The 23,321-nt window shown below is 55.7% G+C and overlaps 2 protein-coding genes across 2 annotated transcripts; both read left to right on the forward strand.

The window, feature by feature from the left end:
* Positions 1 to 988: 988 nt before the first annotated feature.
* RAC2 (Rac family small GTPase 2) lies at positions 989 to 20,123 on the forward strand. Its single transcript, XM_007975696.3, has 7 exons — positions 989 to 1,157; positions 3,590 to 3,661; positions 12,745 to 12,862; positions 13,656 to 13,718; positions 14,254 to 14,413; positions 18,589 to 18,721; positions 19,354 to 20,123. Exons 1-6 carry the CDS (start codon positions 1,123 to 1,125, stop codon positions 18,717 to 18,719), a joined length of 579 nt encoding a protein of 192 aa, XP_007973887.1. The 5' UTR covers positions 989 to 1,122; the 3' UTR covers positions 18,720 to 18,721; positions 19,354 to 20,123.
* On the forward strand, positions 19,417 to 20,123 carry LOC140709174 (uncharacterized; the record flags this gene model as incomplete). The annotated part of the gene is made up of 1 exon (XM_073007108.1): positions 19,417 to 20,123. A coding segment is annotated over one exon (606 nt), but the record flags the coding sequence as incomplete, so codon positions are not given.
* Positions 20,124 to 23,321: the final 3,198 nt, after the last annotated feature.

Below are 23,321 nucleotides of genomic sequence, written 5' to 3' on the forward strand. Positions count from 1 at the left end.
TGGCGCCAACTGGGGTGGTCGAATGTTCTCCGAGTCCACATGGAGAGCCCTCATGGCGAAGGGAGCTCCCCACGAGCTACAGAACTCAGGCTTTGTCTCCTCAAACAGCAGCTGGAGCCAAGAGCTGCAGCTTAAAGAAGAGCTTGGAGTCACCTGAGCCTAGGGTTGGTTTCAGGCTAGGTGGTCAAATGACTTCTCAGACCCTCAGTTTTCCCATCAGGGAAATGGGCCACAGTTCCTAGCTTCAGGGTGCCTGGTCCCCCAGGGTGGCCTCAGGATAGACTTGGCTCCTGTGGGGCACTGCCCGCCACTTCCTCTCAACGTGCCCTTCTCCATCAGCAGACCCCACCTTCCCTTCCTGCCTCATCACCCCACATCCTCCCACCCAGGGACTCCCACACAGGCCCTTGCCAGGGGGAGCCTCTGGGTCCTGGCTCAAGCAATCTCCCCCCACCTGGTGTTCCCACTTTAGGGCGCACGTTTCAAGAGCCAGCTCCAACGCTAGCTTGCAGGCCCCCCGCTCTCCCTCTTGGTAACCCTGAGGTCCTCTCTGTAGATTCCCTGTTGCCCCAATCACTTCCTGTGTGTTTTATGATCTCCCATGATGAAGTTGTGCCTCCCCCTCTCCAAAGGGTGTAAACTCCAGGGACCAGCTGTCTCTTGCATCCTGGGATCATCAGCACCTGGTACTGTGCCTGGTACACAGCAGGCACTCATTAAATGCTGTGCTTAGAATTGAGGTGCACTGAATTCTTGGAACCCTCCAGTTCTTGCAGAACAGCCTCTGGGCCTGCCCCGTGGGCAGGAAGTGAGCCTCCCAGCACAGAGGGCCCCCGGGTCTCCTGCTGGAGCCTCCAGGCAGGGGGCCTATGGGGATGGCCAGGGCTCAGCCTAGCACCTGAGCGCCCCTCCCACCAGCTGCTCTGCCACACCGCATGCTCCGCCCCCTGCAAACGACCGACCGTGGGGGCAGCAGCTTGAGTAAGTTCCCCTTCCGCTTCCTCCTGCCCCACCACTGCTGCTCCTCAGCGGGCGCCTCGCCAGTCTCCACACCCCTTGTGCCCGCAGAAACGCGCCTGGCCCTGAGCTGTCACCACCGACACTCTCCAGGCCCCGGACACGATGCAGGCCATCAAGTGTGTGGTGGTGGGAGATGGGTAGGTACCTGGCTGGACTTCCTCACAGCCCCCAACTGGGATGCCCTGAGATCCTCCCGCCCTGGTGTCCCTGGGGAAGCCCCTGGTCCTACAGAACTAGCTGTCCCTGGGAGGCAGCTTGGAGGGGTCGCTTCCTTCTTCTTCTAGGGCCCACAGGGAGCACCCCAGGGTGGGCTGAGGACAGCTTCACCCTCTTCAGCCCCACCCCACCCGGGGAGCCATCTGGGTGGAGGGTGCAGGACTATGGGTGAGAGTGCCAAGGGCTCCTCACCTGCACCCCTAAAGCTGGGGGCAGGTCTCCCACAGAGGCAAGCCTCAGTCTTTACTCTGTAGATGTACAAGGGAAGTGAGAAACCTGAAATTCAGCCTTCGTCCCCAGGCTGACCTGGGCTGTCGTCACTGGCTTGGTGCTGCTGTGTGGCCTTGGGCAAGTCACAGCACCTCAGCTTAAGCCATCTGGGAGGAGGCCTATGCCCTAGGGATGCTGTGGGGTCGCTTGAGATAAGCTGAGTGGCTGTCTTGCTTGTAGTGTGTGCCTCCTAGCACCCCCTCCACTTTCTCTCCCCTCAGCCTGCCAGGTTGGGGAGGATGTGTGGGGGATGTGGGCGAGGAGCAGAAGGGGCAAGGGGACATTGAGAGACAGAGAGGGAAGGAGGAGGCTAAAGAATGGGAGGGTGATTGTGGGGTCGGCAGGGGAGGGGCAGGCTGGGCTGAGACCCTTCTCAGTTGTCAGATCCCAGTGACTTCAGGCTGTTATGTCTTCTAGGAGCCTCAGTTTCCTCATCTGTAAAATGACAGGTCCAGGCCAGGTGCAGCGGCTCATGCCTGTAGTCCTAGCATTTTGCGAGGCCAAGATGGAGGATTGCTCAAGGCCAGGAGCTTGAGACCAGCCTAAGCATCATAGTGAGAACCCACGTCTATAAAAAAAAATTTTAAAAGCCAGGAGTGGTGGCATGCACCTGTAGTCCCAGCTACTGAGGAGGCTGAGGTGGGAGAATCACCTGAGCCCAGGAGTTTGAGGCTGCAGTGAGCTATAATTGTGCCATTGCAGCCAGCACGGGTGACAGAGCAAGATGCTGTCTCTTAAAAAACACAAAATAAAAGAACAGGTCCAATTTGTCAATCTGTCATGCCTGCCAGCAGCCACGTCAGAGGGTGCAGCCTACAGGTCCACCCTGGAGCATGTTCTAGCTGAAAGGGGCCTCCTGTCCAGCCCTCCCACTCTGCAGAGGAGCAGCCCAAAGCTTTGAGAGACTCAGCTCTCCTGGCCTGGGCTCTGCGCCCCGACTTTGGCACTGACCCATCTAGGTGGGGGCGGGCTCATTTGTCCACCAGCCTCAGCTGATTCTGATGCATGGCTCCTTATCTGCCCATGCCCGCCCAGCCCTGTTCACTTCTGCTTTGTATCTGATCGGAGGAGGGGTGGGCGGAAGTCAAGGGTTAACGTTCCAGTCATTCAAAATTACCTCGGTGGCAGGCCCAGGGGAGGGCAGTGGTAGAGAGGAGAGGATGAGCTGTCTCCTCTGAGCAGGAAGTGACAAAACCACACAGGGCAGGGGAAGGCCCAGAGCTGCCCCTTGGCCTCTGGGCTTCGGCTGTGCTACCTGCGCCCACTCCCAGCCTCGCATGCCGAGGGTGGAGTAGGCATGCGTTATCACTTCCTTCCTGTGTACCAGCTCTGGGGTTAATCCAGCCTTCTCTATCCTTTCACCAAACCTAATAGGTCCATTTTACAGATGGGAAAATGAAAGTTCAGGGAAGCTAAGTAATGTGCCCAAAGTCTCACAGGATTTGAACCCAGACCACCCTGACTCAAACCCTGATCTGGTAACTGATCTGCTCCATGGGGAGGTGAGAGGGAAGAGCAGGGCCAGGCCTTCCCTAGCAGCCACCAGCTGCTGCCATGCGTCAGGCCCTGTGCTTAGCGCTTTGATAGGCATCGTTGGATTTACTCCTCAGCACACTTCTATGAGGATGGGCTCATCTCTATTTTCTAGATGGAGAAACTGAGGCAGAGGCAGGTTAAGTGACTTGTCTAAGATCATACCACTGGTAGGTGGTACAGCTGGGATTTGAAGCCTGGGTCAGGCGTCCGGGGCCCCTCAGCATTGCCTGAGTCTGCTGGGTACCCTCTGTTCCACGTCACTGGCTCCTGGAGAAGCCTGTGGGAAAAGCGGATTGCCAGCTCTGTGCACACCCGTGGATCAGAGTCTCTGGGGCTGAACCTGAAGTCTTCACTTTAACAAACATCCACATGACTGGCAGGCTCTCGGGTGTGAGAACACAGATATGGGGCATCCCACATGGGGAGACGGAGGCCCAGAGGGCTAGGCTGGGTGGATGCTGAGGTCTTTGCAGAGGACCAGGCAGAAACCTCCCATGTCTCTGGCAGAGCCCATGACCGCCACCCTCTTGCACTTCCTGTCTTTCAGGGCCGTGGGCAAGACCTGCCTTCTCATCAGCTACACCACCAACGCCTTCCCTGGAGAGTACATCCCCACCGTGTGAGTTCCTGGGGATACGCAGGGTGCTGGGACAGGGGGAGACCGTCACCAAGTCAACCCACCTTTCAGGCACTTCCTGTGGGCCAGACCCTGTGTGGGGCACCCAATGGGGTGATGCCAGAGCCACAGCCTCCAGCCTGGTGGAGCTGCCTGATGGTCCAGCCGGGAAGGCAGCACTGGTGCTGAGAAGTGCTGGGGGCTCCCCGAACCCGGGGTGGGGTGCAGGGGAAGGGGTAGAAGGGAGGAGGTGGTGGCCTTTAGGCTGGGCCTCCAAGCAAAGGGACCTGGAGGAAAGGGCTGGCTCGGGCAAGAGCAGGGGCTGAGAGAGGAGCTTCTGCAGAAGCAGGCTGCTGGAGGAGGTGATCCAGAGGGCCTGACCCCAAGGAGCAGGGACACCTGGGGACAAGGCATGCTGGGGGGCAGAACAGAGCCATCTGCTGGCCTGGGAGGCCCTGCGCTCTGTTGCAGGGTGCAGAGGCAGGGCTGTCATTGGATGTGGAGGGAGTGTGTTGGCACCAGCGCCTCCCTGGCCAGCCCTCAGGGGCCCCCATCTCTCCTAGGACATTTCCCCAACTCCCTAGCATGGCACTCAAGGCTCCTGGTGGCCTTCACTCAACCTCCCGCCTGGCCTTATCACCCATTACTTTGCTTCACACTCTGCCTCCTCCGGACCCTACTGTTCACCACAAGCTCCCTGCACATTTCTACCCCAGGGCCTTTGCTCAAGCTATTCCCTCTCCCCATCGTGCCTTTTCTCCCCACATCCACCTGTCCAAACCCTCCAGGCCCAGCTCCAGTGCCCCTTCCTCCAGGAAGCCTTTCTGATCTACCACGAAGGGGTCTCCACTCCACAGACTGACTTTATCTGATCTCTCCCACGACCATGAGCCTGTGGAGGTCAGGGAGCCACGACTAGCTCTTTGTGGTCTTCCATTGTCTCAGCACAGTGTCTTCTACATGGTATAATACACACATTATCTTACACACAACACATGTGTTTTGAGTTGACCTGAATTGAACACTGTGGGAAAGACCATAGGAAGATCGGTCACAGCCACCATCTAGAAAAGACCTGCCGTATGCTGGCCCCTGCACAAGATGTCACACGCATGTGATCTCATTTGATCCCCCTGGGAAGTGGCTATTAGCATGCACAGGACACCCATGGGGAAGCTGAGCCTCACAGCCACTAAGAGGCTTGCTTCCCCGGCTTACACGGTCCTGTCCAGCTTCAGAGCCAAGGTCCATGCAGAGTCTCGCTGGGGCCCTCGTTTCTTGATCTTAGTGAAATCCCCTTTCAGGAGCAGGGATCAGGCTCTCCTAAGAAGAGGAGGGCAGGCAGAAGGGAGAAGAGAGCCTGGAGCGGAGATGCTTCCAACCCACCCCAGAGGATTCCTCACTACCCAACCCCCAACCCCAGACTTGGGTGGGCGGGGCTCTCTCTGCTGCTGTCTCTTCCCGGTACACTCTGCTCAGCTGCCTGAGATACCGTGGCCCAGGCTAGAGGAAGGCAGGCAGCCAGGAGAGGGCAGGGAAACCCTAGCAGAGAGCCTAGAAAGCCGATTTTGCCCCAGCTTGGTCCTGATGCTGGTGAGTGCCGCTCTCTGGTCCTGTCCTTATATACAAAACGAGAATGAGGATTCCTGCCCACTCACCATCAACCATTAAACTTTTAACAGGTGCCTCTAAGTACAGAGGGAGGGCTGGCTGCAAACCTGAGCAGGGTGGCATAATTAGGCAAGGCGGCTCCTGCTCAAAGCCATAGTCACCGGCAGTGTGTTGTCACTGCCTGTGTCCCTGGGTCTCTGGATGCTGGCTTGAGAACTTGTCCTGCCTTTGTGCGTCCTGGCTAGGTTGAAGGACCCACTTACTGAAGGACCTTGGACCAATCACTTCCCCTTTCTGAGCCTTGATTTCCTTTTCTATAAGAGGTAGAGGCTTAGGAGTCCCAAGCTCCTTCCCCAGGCGCCTCCCCTGTGCGTTGAGATGGATGGCTGAGTCTGCTGAGGCCAGGTTACGGCCAGGTGCTCTCAGCAGCCTGGATGCCCCTGATCCCTGATGGCCCCTAGTGGACTTTGTTGTCCTGGACAACATCACAGAAGCTGGAGGAACGGACCTGACCAGACCTACCTTCCCAAGACTCTCTGAAGGATTGGGTGAAGGTATCCCACTAGGGACAGCTCCGTGCATGTGGCCACCTGTCCAACTGCACAGGGCCTCATGCTCAGAAGGGTCCTGCAGCTAGTTTAATGCTCTGATGTCTGCATCTTGAAATTCTTAATCATTTTTGAACATGGGCCCTGTGCTTTCATTTTGCACCGGGTCTTACAAGTTCTATGGTGGATCCTGCGTCACACCCTCCTATGGCTTCAGGCACAAAGTTTCTCAGCCCCGGACGAGACCCCAGAGCAAGATCCTGCTACTGCCAATGCCTGTGTCCCTGTGAAGGGAGGGTAAAATAGTCACACTGGGCCCTTGACATTGGATGGGGAAGAGGGAGAGAGGGTAGGTTGGGAAAAACAGGTAGCCCCAAATCTCTGGCACCCGAGATTAAGGTGGAGAGAGCTTCTGGGCTGGGGATGGTAGATTTGCTGGTGTTTGGGAAGGCCCGTGCTGCAGATACAAGATCAGATAAGCCTGAGAGCTGGCTCCGCTGCTGCCAGCCATGAGGAGTTAGCAGCAAAGGGATGGACCTGAACCTTCGGAACTGATACCTTCCTGAGCAGCCAATCAGTTGCCAGGACTCGCGGGGCTGCACCATGATTGGCTCTTTGCCACCTGCTCTGTTGTATAGACCCTGTATTGGAGCCGGCAGGGCCGTATGAGATCTTTGTGTCAAATCCCCCATTTCGCAGATGGGGAGCCTGAGCTGCTCTGTGGATGGCCTCATGTTAGGTGTTGGCGATGTAGAAACATGGCAGGAAGACGGTGCCCTCCGGTGCCTGTGACATAGAAGGGCTCCCCCTTACACCTCACCTCCTTAGAACCATGCTCAACGGAAGCCCTGGTGAGCTTTTAAAACTGAAAGTTAGGCTGGGTGTGGTGGCTCATGTCTGTAATCCCAGCACTTTGGGAGGCCAAGGCAGGCAGATCGCTTGAGCCCAGGAGTTCGAGACCAGCCTGGGCAACATGGAGCAGAAACCCCATCCCTACAAAAAATACAAAAGTTAACTGGGCATGGTGGTGCGTGCCTGTAGTCCCAGCTACTTGGGAGGCTGAGGTGGGAGGACTGCTTGAACCCAGGAGGGTGAGGCTGCACCGAGCTATGATTGTACTACTGCACTCCAGCCTGGGCAACAAAGTGAGACCGTATCTCAAAAAAAAACAAAAAAACAACAAAAAAAGAGCCCCCCCCCCCCAACAAAAAACGACTGAAGCTTATCCTGGCCTAAATCTCTTCTGTGGCTCCCTTCACACTTAAAACTCATCTTGATGTTCAAACCGTGAACAACAGTCCCTGTCTCCCCAGCCTCATTTACGACACCCCTTAAGTAAACTTCAGTCCAAGTACATAGACTGCCTTGATGATCTGAACCTCCCCCCAACCTCTTCACTCCCCTTTATGACACCCAGAACCCTCCCTGCTTCCCGTCATTCAGTTCCCGGCTTAGACATCCCCTCCTTGCCCCTGTGTCTAAAGCAGCTCCCCGCCTCCACCCTGCCCTCTCCATCTTTCCATCCCACCACCCTGCTCGGCTGTCTTCATAGGCTCCCCCACACCCCAACTTAATCTTGCTGCTCCTTTGCTGCCACTCCTCCTCTTGGATGGATGCTCCCTAAGGACAGGGCCCTTATCTGCCTCACTCCCTGCCATCGCGCCAGTTTCTAGAGCAGAGCTGAGCCCATTCCTGTTGCTCCGTCATGACTGACCCCGCCCCGGGGAGGCAGGCAGGGCTCAGCTCTGCATGGAAGAATGTGTGCTCCTAATGGAGGCTGAATCATTTGGCACTCAATTTTCACTTTCATTTGAAATCCTGTCTTTGGCAAACTGGCTAATCCAGCCTGGAATTCTGGTGGACAAGATGACATCAGCCTCCCTAGCTGTGTGCGCCAGGCCCCACCAGGTTCTCCTGCCTGGCCTCTCGGCTGCCCCATCCCTGCTCCTGCCGCTGTGTGTGTGGGTACCTCATGATGTCCAGTGGCTCAAGCCTCAGCCTTAGCTCAGGCACCCCTTCTGTTGGGTATTCTGTTCCCTCCTGCTCCACCTCTCCCAACCCCGTGACACCTCCGGCTGCCTTCATCTTTCAACCAATAGCACAGTAATGGCCTCCCCTCCTGCCTGATGTGCCAGTTTCCCGCTCTGTTCCCCTCTGGCCACTCCCTAAGACTTCTCCAAGAGGGACCCTTCCCTTCCCCTCCCCTCCCCTCCCCTCCCCTCCCCTCCCCTCCCCTTCCCTTCTTCCCTTCCCTTCCCTTCCCTTCTTTCTTTCTTTCTTTCTTTCTTTCTTTCTTTCTTTCTTTCTTTCTTTCTTTCTTTCTTTCTTTCTTTCTTTCTTTCTTTCTTTCTTTCTTTCTTTCCTTTCTTTCTTTTCTTTCTTTCTTTCTTTCTTTCTTTCTTTCTTTCTTTCTTTCTTTTCTTTCTTTTCTTTCTTTTCTTTCTTTCTTTTCTACCTTTCTTTACCTTTCTTTACCTTTCTTTTTTGATGGAGTCTTGCTGTGTCACTAGGCTGGAGTGCACTGGTGCAATCTTGGCTCACTGCAACCTCTGCCTCCTGGGTTCAAACGATTCTCCTGCCTCAGCCTCCCAGGTAGCTGGGACTACAGGCATGCACCACCAAGCCCAGCTAATTTTTGTGTTTTCAGTAGAGATGGGGTTTCACCATGTTGGCCAGGATGGTCTCGGTCTCCTGACCTCGTGATCTATCTGCCTCAGCCTCCCAAAGTGCTGGGATTACAGGTGTGAGCCACCGTGCCCAGCCAGGACCTTTTCTAAATGCAAATCTGATCTCATCACTTCACCTGGTTTGGCCCCTTGGTGGATCCCCATTGCCCTGAGAACAAAGACCTGATGCTCCATGCCCCTCTGACATCAATCCTTTCTCACCCCCAAGTCACTAGCCATGTATGCCCTGTGGTCTCTGGGTTCCTTGAATACACCATCTTTCCTCCCTGGGGGTGGGCTTCAGTGGTGGTCAGGTGGCACCTGGGTGCTGGGGCCCCTTCCGCCTGCCCCATTCCCCTCCTCCACTCCAGTCCAGGGCCAGGCCTCCGAGTTCTACAGGCTCTGGATGAAAACACGGTCTCTGTTGTCTCCAACTCCGTTTCCAGCCGTGAAATAGCAGCGGCGCTTACCATGTGGGCTTTTCTGAATTGGGTAACAGGATCTAGCCTTGCTCTGCCACTCACTGGCTGGGAGATCTTGGGCAAGTCCCTTCCTTTCTGTGAGCCTCAATTTCTTCATCTGGAAAATGGGTCGAGGGTTGGCCATGGTGGTCTGTGCATAAGGTTCCTCTCTGGTCCCGGCTGCCTGTTGGTCTCTTAAGTAAGGGGGACCCTCAGGGGTGTCACACCATTGACACATCCCTGCAGCTGTCCCTCTGGCCCTCTGGGGAGGGGCCCTGTGGCAGGGGCATTTGGGGACATGGAAAATGAGACTGCTCAGCTTCTCAGCATCTCCCAGTGGCGTGGCTTGAACATCCTCTGTTTTTTTTGGATTCTCCTAACGGCCCCAAGAAATAGGTATTTTCCCCTCCACATTAAAGAGATTGAGGCTCAGAGAAGTTAGGTCACTCACCCAGGGTCACCCAGCCAGGATGTCCTGGCTTCACAAGGAACTCTTTGTTCCCCTGCAACAAGAAAGGTCCTTGACCTCTTCAGGTCTCAGTTTGCTCATCTGTCTAATGGGAGTAACTTAAGATCCTTTTGTCTTGGATCCCATGAGACTTCAAGACCTAACATGCAAAGACCCTCAGCTCCCTGGCTGGCCTCAGAGAAGGTGGCTGGTGCTTCTCAAGGTCCCAGCTCTTTCCTCATCACTGTGGCCCTGAGATTCCAGGGATGACCCAGAGGAGACAGGTGCGTTTGGTTTGAGGAATCCTGGGGGGCTTTTTGGCACTAGCAGTTTGGCTGGACGTTAGAGGAGAGAGTGTCCGAGCATTTCCCAAAGATGTGTTTCTGGTCAAAACTGGAAAAACAACACAGACGCTGCTCTTCCCATCATGCCCCGCTGTGTCTCCCTGGACAGCGCCTTCTTCCTGAAATCCCACAGCAGTGTAGGTGGTACCCAGAGTAGGTGCACACCAGGACCTGCTGTGCACCAGACCCCGGGCCAGCCCCAGGGTGCGGCGACAAACAAGTCAGGCTTAGTGCTTGCCACCTGGGATGCTGAGTTCCCCAAGGAGTGCTGGTTTAGGTGGAGTGGTAGCCCTGACATGGCTGGAGGCCAGGAAAGGCTTTTTGAAGCGGCGACATCGAGCAGGGACTGGAGGGATGAGGAAAAGTCAGCCGACCTGGCAGTGGGGAGGAAGAGAAGGGAGAGAGGAAGGAGAGTGGGAAGCCAGGGGCCACTATTTGCAGGCACTTTCCAGACAGGCGGGAACAGGGCCATTTGAGGAACTGAGAGGTAACCAGAAATTCTGTCCAGGGCTGGACAGGCAAAGTGTATTAAAAAGGCTGGGCTGCCCGCTTTTTGGGGGTGTGGGGGACTCCTCTCAGGAGAGGTGTCTTTGGTGTTACTCTGAAGTGTTAGCGCTTCTGCAGCTTAACATTGAGTAGCGTTCTCTGAGGACTTCCTGGAGGAGGTGGCATCTGAAGGGTTTCAGTTCACTTTGGTTTAATTCCCTTCCACCTGCATTCACTGGATGCCAGGCCTGAGACTGTGGAGAATAAGCAGGCATCGGCCTGGCCCACACAGAGCCCACAGCCCTTGGAGGGGCGGAGACTCACCAAGTGCCTGCTCATGGTCAAGGCAAAGTAGTCACCCAAGAGAGGGAACCATGAGCTCTTTACAGGTGGACGACGACGAAGCTTCGCCAGAGAGGAGGACTTTACTGGGCAGGGTTTTGAAGCATGAATAGAAGGTGGGAGTGAAATGGGGGTGGAAGCATATTCCAGAGGGAGGTATAGGAGCAAAGGCTTGGAGGGGTGGGCAGCCTGGAGGGTGTGGGGGCCGGAGGCCAGGTTGGTGAGAACATATGGACAGCTAAGGTGGGAAGCACGTTCTGGGCAGCGGCTTCGTGTGGACCAGCACAGGGAGGTGGGCAGAGTGAGCCTTTCCTGGGAAATGGCTTGGCTGGTGTGTGAGGGGAGGAGTAGGAGAAGTCAGAGGAGCCAGAGGTCTCAGTGGACCAGGTCAGGAGACGAGGCACAGGGCCTGTGTGAGTGACCACAGCAGGAAAAGTGAGAGTGATTTGCTGGCCCTCAGGGGCAGGCGGGTGAGGGCATTCCCAGAGGCACAGCTGTGGCCTGGGGCAGTGAGGCGCTGGTCGTGGTCACTGGTTTCTGGTTTCTTACCTAGTTTGATCACTCATTGGCTGTGTGGCCTTGGGCAAGTCAGTGCATCTCTCTGAGCCCAGTTTTCTCTTTACCCACAGCGTGGGTAGCCAGCACCTTCCTCGCGGGGATGTGTGTAGCAAGAACTGGCTTGTGAACCTCCCCCACTCCGAGCTTGGAGCCCTGGGATGGCCCTCCCAGCATTCTTTGGGCTTCCCTGTCTCTGATGTTTATCAGGCCCCTCACCCCACATCTGGACTCCTGCCAGCTGTGGGGGCAGGATCAGGCTTGTACTCCTTGGTGGCACCAGTGCTGGCTCTGCACCCGATGCATAGTAGGTGCTCAGCAAATGCATGTGGAGGCTCGTTCGATGGCCCTGCAGGGCTCTCTGGGTCTGGCAGGAGACGCTGGGAGTCAAGGTCGGTGCCCCACGCTATCTCCTTGGCAGCACATGTCTTTCTACCATGTGCCGTGGCCCTTCCCATGGCCCGTGACTGACAGCTTTCACACACACTCGGGTGGGCTGAAAGGCCCCAGAAGCAGCCCTCTTTCCCTGGAAGGTGGGAGACGAATGACAGCACCCTAGCTTCCTGCCTCCTCTGGGGACACCCTGAGCACAGTCCGTTCTGTCTCCCAGGAGGCCCCAGCAGGACTGAGCAGCAGTAGTCCACAGCCATGACAGCTCAACTACCTGCCCTGTGCCAGCTGCTGTCCCCTCCTTTGTTCCTCCCCACTCCCCTTCTGTGGCATCCTGGGGTCACTTCCCAAATAAACCCCTCATACCACTTCCTTGTCTCAGGGTTTGCTTCTGGGGGGACCCCAGAGAGGGGATGAACATTTATTCAACAAATATTGAAGCTGGGCGCGGTGGCTCACGCCTGTAATCCCAGCACTTTGAGAGGCTGAAGTGGGTGGATCACTTAAGTTCAGGAGTTCAAGACCAGCCTGATCAACATGGTGAAATCCTGTTTCTATTAAAAATACAAAAATTAGCTGGGCGTGGTGGTGCACGCCTGTAATCCCAGCACTTTGAGAGGCCGAGGCGGGCAGATCACTTAAGTTCAGGAGTTCGAGACCAGCCTGGTCAACATGGTAAAACCCTGTTTCTATTAAAAATACAAAAATTAGCTGGGCGTGGTGGTGCACGCTTGTAATCCCAGCTACTCGGGAGGCTGAGGCAGGAGAATCACTTGAACCCAGGGAGCAGAGGTTGCAGTGAGCTGAGATGGCACCACTGCACTCCAGCCTGGGCAACAGAATGAGACTCTATTTCAAAAAACCAAAACCAAAACCAAAACGAAAAAATAAACATTGAGTGACAGCATAGGGAGAGAGTTAAGTTTATTCGCATCAAGACTTGGAGGAAAATTTACACAGCCTCAATTACCTTTCCAAAGGACAGGTACGGGTAGGAAAAGGATTCAGAGATAATCTTCATTTCTTCTTGTTTACTTGTATTACATTTTTAAAAAATATAATGAATCAGTCACGAAACAGATAAAGAAACCTAATTGCAAATGCTGTGTGACTTTGGGCTAGTTGTAGACTGTCTCTGGGTCTCAGCCTCCGAGGAATGCCACGGAACTGGACCACAGTCCGCAGGTTCTAGGGTTTGAGACTGACCTGACCTCTGCCTTGACTGCTCCCCACAGGTTTGACAACTATTCAGCCAATGTGATGGTGGACAGCAAGCCAGTGAACCTGGGGCTGTGGGACACTGCTGGGCAGGAGGACTACGACCGTCTCCGGCCACTCTCCTACCCACAGACGGTGTGCTGCTCCCCCCTGCCTTGCGGTCCTGACCTTTGCTGTCTCCGTTCCCTCTGCTTGGGATGCCCTTCCAATCAGCTCAGCCTGGGGAACCCTTCCTCTCCCCTGAAGGCCCAGCTCAGGGAGTCTGTCTGCCTGCCTTGCATGTCCCAGGCAGAGCAGGGCCTCCTCCTGCACTCCCCCAGCCCTGCATTGGTTCCCGGTCCTCAATGTGCCTGTTTTTCCACCCCACTGCCTGCTGGGCTCTGGCACCCCCTGTTTCCAGTGGTGGGGCAGGTGGAGTCTGCACAGGGCCCCAGGTTGGTGAGCCCTGGGAGTGCTGGGGGAGGGGAGAGGTGGAGGATGCCTGCAGGTGGCTGCTGGGTCCTCGCTCTTCCTCCAGGGTGTGCAGGGAGGCGGCTAAGGCCTGCAGATGCGGATGGTATATGGATTGGAGTATGGACTCTGGAATCCCAGATCCGCCCCTCATCAGATGCACGCTGGCAAACTCTTTAACCTCTGGAAGCCTCACTTTCCCCATCAGAGGAATGGGGCTAGCAGCAGTGCTTGCTGCAGGGTGACATGTGAGGATAACCACTTTGCAGAGGCCCTGACCTTTAGTAAGCATCCCAACAAACAGCAGCCTCGTGGTAAAGGAGAGAAGGGTATCTCTGCTCTGCCCAGATCCTAAGACCCCAGCGTCCTCTGGGCTGCTCCACCCTCAGGGAGCCCCAAGCTCCACCTCCCAGTGACTGCCATGGTGGGACACCTCTGGGCCCTCCTCACTGGCAACCCTCGCTTGCTCTGTCCCCAGGATGTCTTCCTCATCTGCTTCTCCCTCGTCAGCCCAGCCTCCTATGAGAACGTCCGTGCCAAGGTGAGTTGGACAGGGTAGGCCTTGGGGGCTCTGGGGCAGGTAACCCTGAGGGACAGAGGGAGGAACTGGTGACTCTAGACTGGTCCCTGGGGCAGCAGAGGCCGCATACAGAGAGGGTATCCAGTGCCAACCAGGGCTGGCAGGGGGACTGAGGGGGTACTATTTGGAGGGTCTGGGGTGGGGGTGCAGTGATAGTTAGCTATACCCCCACTTTCCGTGGCTGCATCCTCCTCCTCCCTACACAACCTCATGTTCGCCTCCGATTGTCACATAACCTCATGTTTGCTTCTTATGTCTGCACAAAACCTCGCCTCCTCCTTTTCTACAATCATGCGCCCACTCCTTCCTGTACAACCTCGTGGCCTCCCTTCCCTGTGCCACCTCACGTCTCTCCTCACCCTCATGCCCACGTCTGATCTTCTAGCAACTTGGTGCCCCTCCTTTCCCTACACCCTTTTACTCCCTCTGATCCCCGCACAGCCTCGTGCCCGCTCTTGACCCATACAACCATGTGTCCCCCCACCCACCTGCCTAGTGGTTCCCGGAAGTGCGGCACCACTGCCCCAGCACACCCATCATCCTGGTGGGCACCAAGCTGGACCTGCGGGACGACAAGGACACCATCGAGAAACTGAAGGAGAAGAAGCTGGCTCCCATCACCTACCCGCAGGGCCTGGCACTGGCCAAGGAGATTGGTACGGGCCTCAGACTCAGAGAGGGGAACTGGCTGCAGGGGAGCCCTGACTTGGCCTCGTGGTGTGTAAACATGGGCTGCAGGGCCAGGCTATGCAGTTCGAACTTAGCTGTGCTGTGCACTTGCTGTGTGATCTTGGGCGAGTCACGTAGCCCGTCTCTGCCTGTGTTTCCTTACCAGAAAAGCATGGGATAGTGATAGCTCCTGCCTGCTGGGGTGGTTGGGGGAATTCAGTGAATTATTCCAGGTGGAGCTCCCAGGGCGGCACCTGTGTGTGGGAAGCACTCTGTGTTAGCTAGTAGTCGTCCTAGTAGTATTAGTAGTATCTATTAATAGATACTGAAAATAAGGAGGTACGCTTTGAGCAGGCAGAAGCAGAGATTGAGTAGGGGTGCTGTGGTTGCTTGGAGGACAAGCAACAAGTCAAACTTGGGTGTTCTGGGAAGGCTTCCTGCAGGAGGTGGCCCCGCATTAGATCTGAAGGGTGACACATTTCCTTCCACCATCTTCTCTCCTCCCTTTCCCCACTCCCTTTGGTTTCTCAGCTCAACTCCTCTTTGCCTCCAAATCCCCGGGCTGGAGAAATATAGTCACTTCTCAAGGTCACCCAGCTAGTAGGTGGCCTAGCCAGATTTGAAGGAAGGACAGCAAATTGTTGGCTCACTGCTGGGGGGTGCTTCTTTGTAGTGGCTCAGGGCTTCCTGCATCAGGGAAGTGATGACCATGGGTCTGGCTTCATGCATGGTACCCAGGCCTGCTGGCTCTGTTCCTGTCCCTGCCCCTGGTAGGTCCCAATGTGTCTGTAGCTCAGGGATCCTTGCCCAGAAGCCCAAGACCGCCAGCTGGATTTGGTCACGATGGGCTGTGCCCTCTGCCTCACCATAGGACTCTGCAGGCCCAGGGGTTGGCCCCCGAATTGAACCCGCTAGATCTCCTCCCGCCCCACTGCCCCAGCCCCGCCACTTCTCCCCCTGCCAGAACTGGGAGGGCCCTGGAGACTCACATCTCTTCACAGGAAGGGAAACCGCAGCCACCACCTCCCTCCTCCTGTGACTAGTGTGGTGACACGGCCATCTTCTTCAGGGGCCTCGGACTATGGCACACACACTAGCTCCCTTCCCTTGTCTGGGGGCCACAGCTCCCCAGCCTGCTCGTCTGTCCTTTTAAATATCAGGGATTCATTCCTGCCTTCTCTTTCTGACCAACCAGCACCCCTCGAACCTCTGGTCCTGGACTCCTTCTGTTCAGGATGCAGCTCTCCAGCCGGCAGCCTGGCTGTCACTGACCCCTCCTTTGTAAAGCGCATGCTTTGGGGGCGCTGGAGGCCTGGATTCTGGTCCTGGCTCTGACACTGATTGGCTGTGTGACCTTGGGTTAGTGGCTACCCCCTCTGGGCCTCAGTCTCCCTCTTCACATAAGCTGACCTGGACAATCCCCAAAGGCCCTCGCTCCTCTATAAGGTGGCGACCCAGAGCTCTTGCCTTAGCCTCTAGCCCATCTCCCCTGGTTGACTCTGCATGGAGCTGAGGCAGGGGCAGTGATGGTGACTGTGCCTCGACCAGCTCAGGCCTAGGGGGAGTCCCGGGGGCACTGGCAGGGCTAGTGAGGGAGGCAGCAACTGCCTCTGCCCACCTGGGCTCCCCAGCCCTGGGATGACAAGTTTTGGGGGCGGCCCTGAGCCCAGCTGATAATCACAGCTGACGTGGACTGAGCACTTCCTAGATGCCACTTCATTCTCACAGCAGCTACGACAAAGGGCTCTTGTCACCTCTACTTACAGAGGGGAAACAGGCTCTGGGGGACATGTTGCTGGTTTAAAGCCACCCAGCCAGGACATAGCGGAGCCCGGATTCCAAAGGGGGTGGAATAGCTCCCTAAGCCACGAAGCTGAGGGCCATCTGTCCTCCCTGCACCCCCACTGCCCCCACCGGCCCCTTGCCCTCCTTGCCCTCTCTGTGCTCCCCTGCCCCTGTCTCAGCTTGACAAGCCATCGTACGGCAATGAGTCCTAGACAGATGGGAGACTGAGGCCTGGAGAGGGGTAACTGGCTAAAGTCTAGAGCAGTCAGAGGCAGAGCCAAAGTGAGCCCGGCCCCCCAGCTCAGGACCCTCGTCCTGTGTGAGTGGCGGCCAGGTGCCACAGAAAAGGCAGTTGGTGGATATGAGGGAAGTGGATGCAGATGTGGTCCCTTATAAGGAGACAGTGGCCACGTGCCCAGTGACACCTCCTCAACACAGAGGGTGGTGACCAGACTCTGGGCTGAGCTCAGGGCACCCTGCTCTTGCCAGCCAAGCCCGATGACAACCACCGCTCATGATCCCTGGTGGGCGTATACGCCTCCAGGTAGAGGGGCGACACCCAGCATGTGACTCAGAGCCAGTGATGTCCTCTCTGAGCCTCAGGTTCCTTGTCCCTGCCCCACCCTTCCTTTCTCCCCAGCACCTGGCCTCAGTGGGCTCTCGTGTTCCAGGGGCTGCCCCTCCTGCCATCCCGACTTCTCCTCCCAGTTCTGTGCCTTTGGGCCGTGGCTTCCCCACTCTGGGCCTGTTTCCCGGTCTGTGAAGTGGGAAATCACAATGTGTCTTCCTGGTGTTGTTGGAAGTGCCCAGCTCAGTGACTGGCACAGAGTAGGTGGTGACCAGCGTCCATCTCCTTCCTGCCTGCCTGCCACAGAGAAGCAAGCAGACTTTGGCAGAGGGCCCAGAGTTCCCCCCCGCCCCTCCTCCTTCCTCTTGGTTCTGACATTGGCCCCCGGGCCTGCATGCATCTCGGCAGAAGGGGTTTTGTGGTTTTTCACTTCAGGGAAACTGTGCAGCTTGAAATGGACATGAGAAGTCATACAGGCTCTTTGCAGAAGGTCATGGAACATCGTCCCTGGGGGTGGGGACTAGGCCTGCCTTTCTCCCCGTCTGTGTCCCGGGCTCCAGCCCCGAGGAGTCTTCATGTGGGAGAAGGCCGGGCCTCCCATGGGAGGACAGAGGAGCGGTCCAATTCCACTCCTCCCAGAAGGCCCCAGCTGTGTCCAGGTTGAGGGAATACGTCCAGCGTGTCGTTTGGATGAGTCACATACTCTCCACAAACCTGTTTCCTTGTCTGTAAGACGGGGATGGTGCTCAGGAAGGGGCCGATGATGTTGGGAAGTTCCCGGGGAGGGGGCTGCGAGGGCTTCAGGCTTCCTGGGGGTTATTTGCAACCCTGGGAGAATCCTGGAGGGATGGGCAAGGCAATGTTCTAGAGGAAGGTGAGGCTCCCAGAGATGTGGCCACTGATGCTGGAGCCCTTTCCTTCCCAGAAAAGCATCAAAATTACCGCCTTCCTTCCATGGATGAAGGGCTGTGTGTCCAAGAAAGACACAGACCTGCCCTGTAAGCCTCAGTCTCTCACTGAGCTCAAGCTCGCTACTTCAGACATGAGGAAACTGAGGCACGGTGACGTTAAACTCCCTACTCCTGGTGACACAGCCTCCAGGTGACCCCACGGGGACTGGAATCTGGATGGTGGCCCCCAGAGCCTGGTGTTCAGTTGTATGGCGTGGGAGGGGTGTATGGCGTGGGAGGGGTGTATGGCGTGGGAGGGGTGTATGGCGTGGGAGGGGTGTATGGCATGGGAGGTGTGGGAGGGGTGTATGGTGTGGGAGGGGTGTATGGCGTGGGAGGGGTGTATGGCGTGGGAGGGGTGTATGGCATGGGAGGTGTGGGAGGGGTGTATGGTGTGGGAGGGGTGTATGGCGTGGGAGGGGTGTATGGCGTGGGAGGGGTGTATGGCATGGGAGGTGTGGGAGGGGTGTATGGCGTGGGAGGGGTGTATGGTGTGGGAGGGGTGTATGGTGTGGGAGGTGTGGGAGGGGTGTATGGTGTGGGAGGGGTGTATGGCGTGGGAGGGGTGTATGGTGTGGGAGGGGTGTATGGCATGGGAGGTGTGGGAGGGGTGTATGGTGTGGGAGGGGTGTATGGTGTGGGAGGGGTGTATGGCGTGGGAGGGGTGTATGGCATGGGAGGTGTGGGAGGGGTGTATGGTGTGGGAGGGGTGTATGGCGTGGGAGGGGTGTATGGCGTGGGAGGGGTGTATGGCGTGGGAGGGGTGAATGGCATGGGAGGGGTGTATGGTGTAGGAGGCATGTTGGCCTAGAGTCCCTCCGACTTAAGTCTTGGCTCTCCTGTCCATCTCCCCAACCAGACTCGGTGAAATATCTGGAGTGCTCAGCCCTCACCCAGAGAGGCCTGAAAACCGTGTTCGACGAAGCCATCCGGGCCGTGCTGTGCCCTCAGCCCACGCGGCAGCAGAAGCGCGCCTGTAGCCTCCTCTAGGGGTAAGAGTCCCCCGTCTAGTGCCCAACTCCCAAGCATAGCAGGCCCTGGCTGAGCAGTGGCCTTTGGTTCACTGTGAGTGGCATTTAGGCCAGGACAGAAAGAAGGTGGGTATGGAGGTAGCCTCAGTTTCCCCAGCCTACTTGTTATTTGTCTGGGCCAGTCTCACTCTCTGGAGCTCATCTTCCAGAGGCAAGGCCCAAGGTAGGAATGAATGCCTGGTAACCCCCTACTCCCGGGCCAGGGAGTGGGTGTCACGGAGCCCCCACTCTACCCATTTCTGCAGGAGGTGATGGAAAAGATGCCTTGGTCCCTGGCCCTAGGAGAGCCCAGTTGAGCCAGGGAGATCCTGCACCCACATATGTGGGTGGAGATGGGAGAGACTGAGCTATGAGGCCTAAGGGGCAGATGGTGGGGTGCGTATGAGTTGGAGGCAGCCCACAAGGCCTCCTGGAGGTGTGGGACCAGAAGGACAGAGAGGACTGGTGAGGTGGGGAGAGAGCATTGGCAGTCCTGTTGGGAGTCAAACCTTGAGCAAAGGCTTGGAGGTGGGAACGAGCTGTGAGCCAGGAAGGTGAGAGCTATGGATTCTGCATGTCCCCAAATTATCTTTCCCTACTTATCTTCCTTCCAGGTTGCACCCCAGCGCTCCCACCTAGATGGGTCTGATCCTCCAGGATCCCCACCCAAAGCCTGATGGCACCCCGACTGGCCACGCTGTCCCCTCCCTGTGGCGTTTCTTAGCAGATGGCTGCAGAGCTTCATTGATGGTCTTTTCTGTACTGGAGGCCTCCTGAGGCCAGGAAGGTGTGAATTTGCAGGTGCTGCATTCCAAGCCCCTCATGCTCCTGCCTTCCTGAGGGCCAGAGGGGAGCCCCAGGACCCATTAAGCCACCCCCGTGTTCCTGCCATCAGTACCAGCTGCCACGTATGGAAGCATCTACCCATTCATTCCAGTCCCACCCCATGCCTGACTCCCCTCTGGAAACTGCAGGCCAGATGGTTGCTGTCACAACTTGTGTACCTTCAGGGATGGGACTCTTACTCCCTCCTGAGGCTGGCTGCTGTAATATCGATGGTCCTGCTTTTCAGAGAGTTCCTCTACCCAGCAAAAATGAGTGTCTCAGAAGTGTGCTCCTCTGGCCTCAGTTCTCCTCTTTTGGGACAACATAAAACAAATCGAATTTTCTACATCTCTGGGGGTATCTGCTCAGCCAATGGAAAATCTGGGTTCAACTGGCCCCTGCCATTTCTTAAGACTTTCTGCTCCACTCACAGGATCCTGAGCTGCACTTACCTGTGAGAGTCTTCAAACTTTTAAACCTTGCCAGTCAGGACTTTTGCTATTGCAAATAGAAAACCCAACTCAACCTGCTTAAGCAGAAAATAAATTTATTGATTCAAGTTTGGAGATACCATGATTTCAGGTGCAGCTTGATCAAGGGATTCAAATGATGTCATCAAGGCTTGTTTAGCTCTGGGCTCTGCCTTCTGCTGGCTGGTTCATTCTCAGGCAGGTGATTTAGGGCTTCATCCTTCCAAGTTCAAGTTCAGCCAAAAAGAGCAAATGTCTCTCCTAGGCAAAGTTCTAACTAAGGTTTACTGTGATTGGACCAGCTTAGGTCCTGGGCCCCCTTTCAACCAATCATATTTGTCAGAGTGGTGTGGTACTGTGCTCTGATTGGCCAGGCCTGGACCATACGCCATGCCAGAACAGAACTGCGGCAACCTCAGTGAAAGCGTGTGTACCAGGGAGGGAGGCTGAGTTACAAAGTGGGCTGAGAGCCTGGCGGGTATTTGGGCCAGAAACCCTCAACCTCCCCTATTGGAGGTCATGGGAAAGTGTTCATTTCAGCAGTGAAAAGCAGCAGCGCTGGACCCTGCAGGTGCTAAGCAAAGGGGAAGTTTCTTTAAAAGAGAGGTGGAGTTGTTGTGAGGATTTAAGAAGTTCACACATGAGCACAACAGTGCCTGCACAGTCAGTCCCATCACAGGGCTTGCTAAGTTCTGGGGAGGTGCCAGACCTCCCCCTTCTGCGGACAATTACTCTCCTCTATCTCAACTTCTCACTCATTCATCAAACACACATTTATTGAGCAACTCTTCTGTGCTAGGCACTGTTCTAGGTGCCGGGGATCCAGTGGTGCCCAGAAGGACCTGCCCTCAGGAGGCTGACACTCTAGAGAGGCTAAGAGATCTAAGAGGCTGCCCCTGACAACCCAGAAGACCCCAGTTTCTAGCCCATGAAATGCTTGAGTTTCCACATTGTGCTTTCCCAGAGCTCCCACCCAACCCCACTGTCCCCATAAATGCCCCATGTTCTGAGGCAGGACCCCCTCCAGCTCACTCACCTCCTGGGAGTCCCCCTTAAAAGGGACTGGGTGCAGAGGGGAAACCCCTTTGCTTTTCTTAGTTTCAGCTCAGACAAAGTCATGATGTTTTTAAAGTTACTTCTCTTCTGAAACAGAAATGAAATACTAAACCCCACCCATCCATGGCACAATACAGATGCAGGCGGCCAAGACCCCACTCCCTAGTATGTTCGATGTCTAAGATCCCCGAGGCACCCCCTGAGGTTGGCCAGAGTCTGAGACAGCCTCTTTCTGCTCCCTCCTCTTCACAGAGCCATGGGATAAACTCCAGAGCCTCCTCAGCAAACTATGGCTCTGAAGGCCTGGCCATCCTCTGCCTCTCACTTATTGCACTCACGCCTCTACCATCAGACTGGACTTTCATTTCTTCCACCCCACATTCATGCTTCTTTCATTCCAGGCCTTTACATATACTGGTCCTCTTTCCTTGAACCCTTTCCTCTGCTCCTGGAACTTCTCTGCAGGCCAAAGGTGGGGCCGGATCTCCTTCCATGTGTGTTCAGCCCAGTAGTTCTACCCCAGTAGAGACAATCTTTGCTTCTATACAATAATAATGTCAGTAAATAACTTCCCTTGCTCATTGTCTTGGCTTCCATGCACATATTATCTCATTTAATATTTGAATAGCCTTCCAAGATAGGTACTCATAGCCACAGTTTGCAGAAAAGGAAAAGAAGGGCACAGGATTTGGCTCAAATTGAGAAGGTGGATGCTGTACTTTCCCATCCTCTACCTCTGTTCCCATCCTCCTGGCTAACAGAATCCTAGTTTTGTGCACAGGAGCAACGTACCTAACACCAACAAAATACTTGTTTTCCTAGCTGGTTTTGTCACTGGGGTTTTCAGGTCACATAGTTCTGGCCTAGAAGACATATGTGAAAATCAGCTGGAGAGGTGGCTTCTGTGAAAGTTGTTTTCTTCCATAAGAAAATGACGGGCCCAGCTGGCACTGCCCCTTTCCTGTCCCCTCCTCTGGCCTGAATACTGATGGGATGTCTGGAGCTGCAGCAGCCATCTTGTGAGCTTGAAGCCACAAACATGAAGATACAAGGCCCCATGCTGACAGTGGATGAGCAGAAAGATAAAAAGAGCCTGGGTTCCTGGCAGCAGCAATGGGCAGCTGAACCAATGCTGACAGTTGCCTTGTTATGGGAACTAAAGAAAATGAAACCACCTAATTATTTATGTCACCGTTGGTCAGGCCTTTTGTTGCTGTCAGCTGACAGCATTCGTCACTGAGGCGGTAGGACTCCTAGCGCAGTGCTCTTCCCGCTGTATAACTGTTCCCAGCAGCCACTCCACATGGGGGGAACCACTTGTTTCTGCTCTGCAAATTGGCTGAGGACGGAGGCCCCTCATGTAGGAAAGAGAAAGCTTATAGGAAGTCAGTGAGAACCTGTTTTGAAACAGGAAGACCTGCTGGTTGTGGGCAGGAGCTGACACCATGGTTTGCTCTCTCATGCGACAACAACCCCTCCCAAGTGCCCACCTAGTGCCAGGCCTGGGCTGGCAGCAGGTTCCATGCCTCACTCAGCCCTTCTTGCAATGAAATCATGGCCTGGTGGTTGAGGAAAGTGCCTGCCAAACGAGGCCACTTCATCTGGTGCTCTCTATTCTAGAGACTGGCTGTTCCTTGTCCCTTCTTCAAAGCAGAGGCCTGGGGTCCCCCAAACTCCTCCAATCCTTTCATCCTGTCATTTCCTGGCCATAAGCCTGGACAATTCGGCTTCTATCTATTAAATCCACCCCTTGTCCCCACGGCTGCTCCTTAACCTAGCCCCTGCCATGTCTCCCCTGGACAGTAGCCACAGCCTCCTGCCTTCCCTCTCTCTGCCTATACTCCGTTTTCCACCAGGTGGCCTGGGGATTTTCCTCGTTTACAAACAACTGTGCCATCAAAAATGCTAATAGAACCACTGACCTATTCAATCATTGAATCCTTCAGCAAATAGTTATTGAGACCGTGTGTCAAGCCCAAGGCTTGGGGGTAGGTCAAACATGAGTCTGCTCCCAGGAGCTCACAGGCCAGTGGGGAGGCTGTCCAGCCGGCAGACAGCCCCAGGAAATGGCCCTTCTGCTTGGATGTCTCCTGAGCATTTCAAACTCACACGCCCCACCCAGCCTTCATCACTCAGTAAATGCATCCAGGCTCTCAAACCAAAAACCTGGGAGTTCTCCTTGACACCTTCTCCCTCACCTTCCACTTCCAACCCATCACCGACAATCTCCC

This window comes from Chlorocebus sabaeus, chromosome 19 (genome assembly GCF_047675955.1).
Source record: "Chlorocebus sabaeus isolate Y175 chromosome 19, mChlSab1.0.hap1, whole genome shotgun sequence".
NCBI classification, from domain to species: Eukaryota; Metazoa; Chordata; class Mammalia; order Primates; family Cercopithecidae; genus Chlorocebus; species Chlorocebus sabaeus.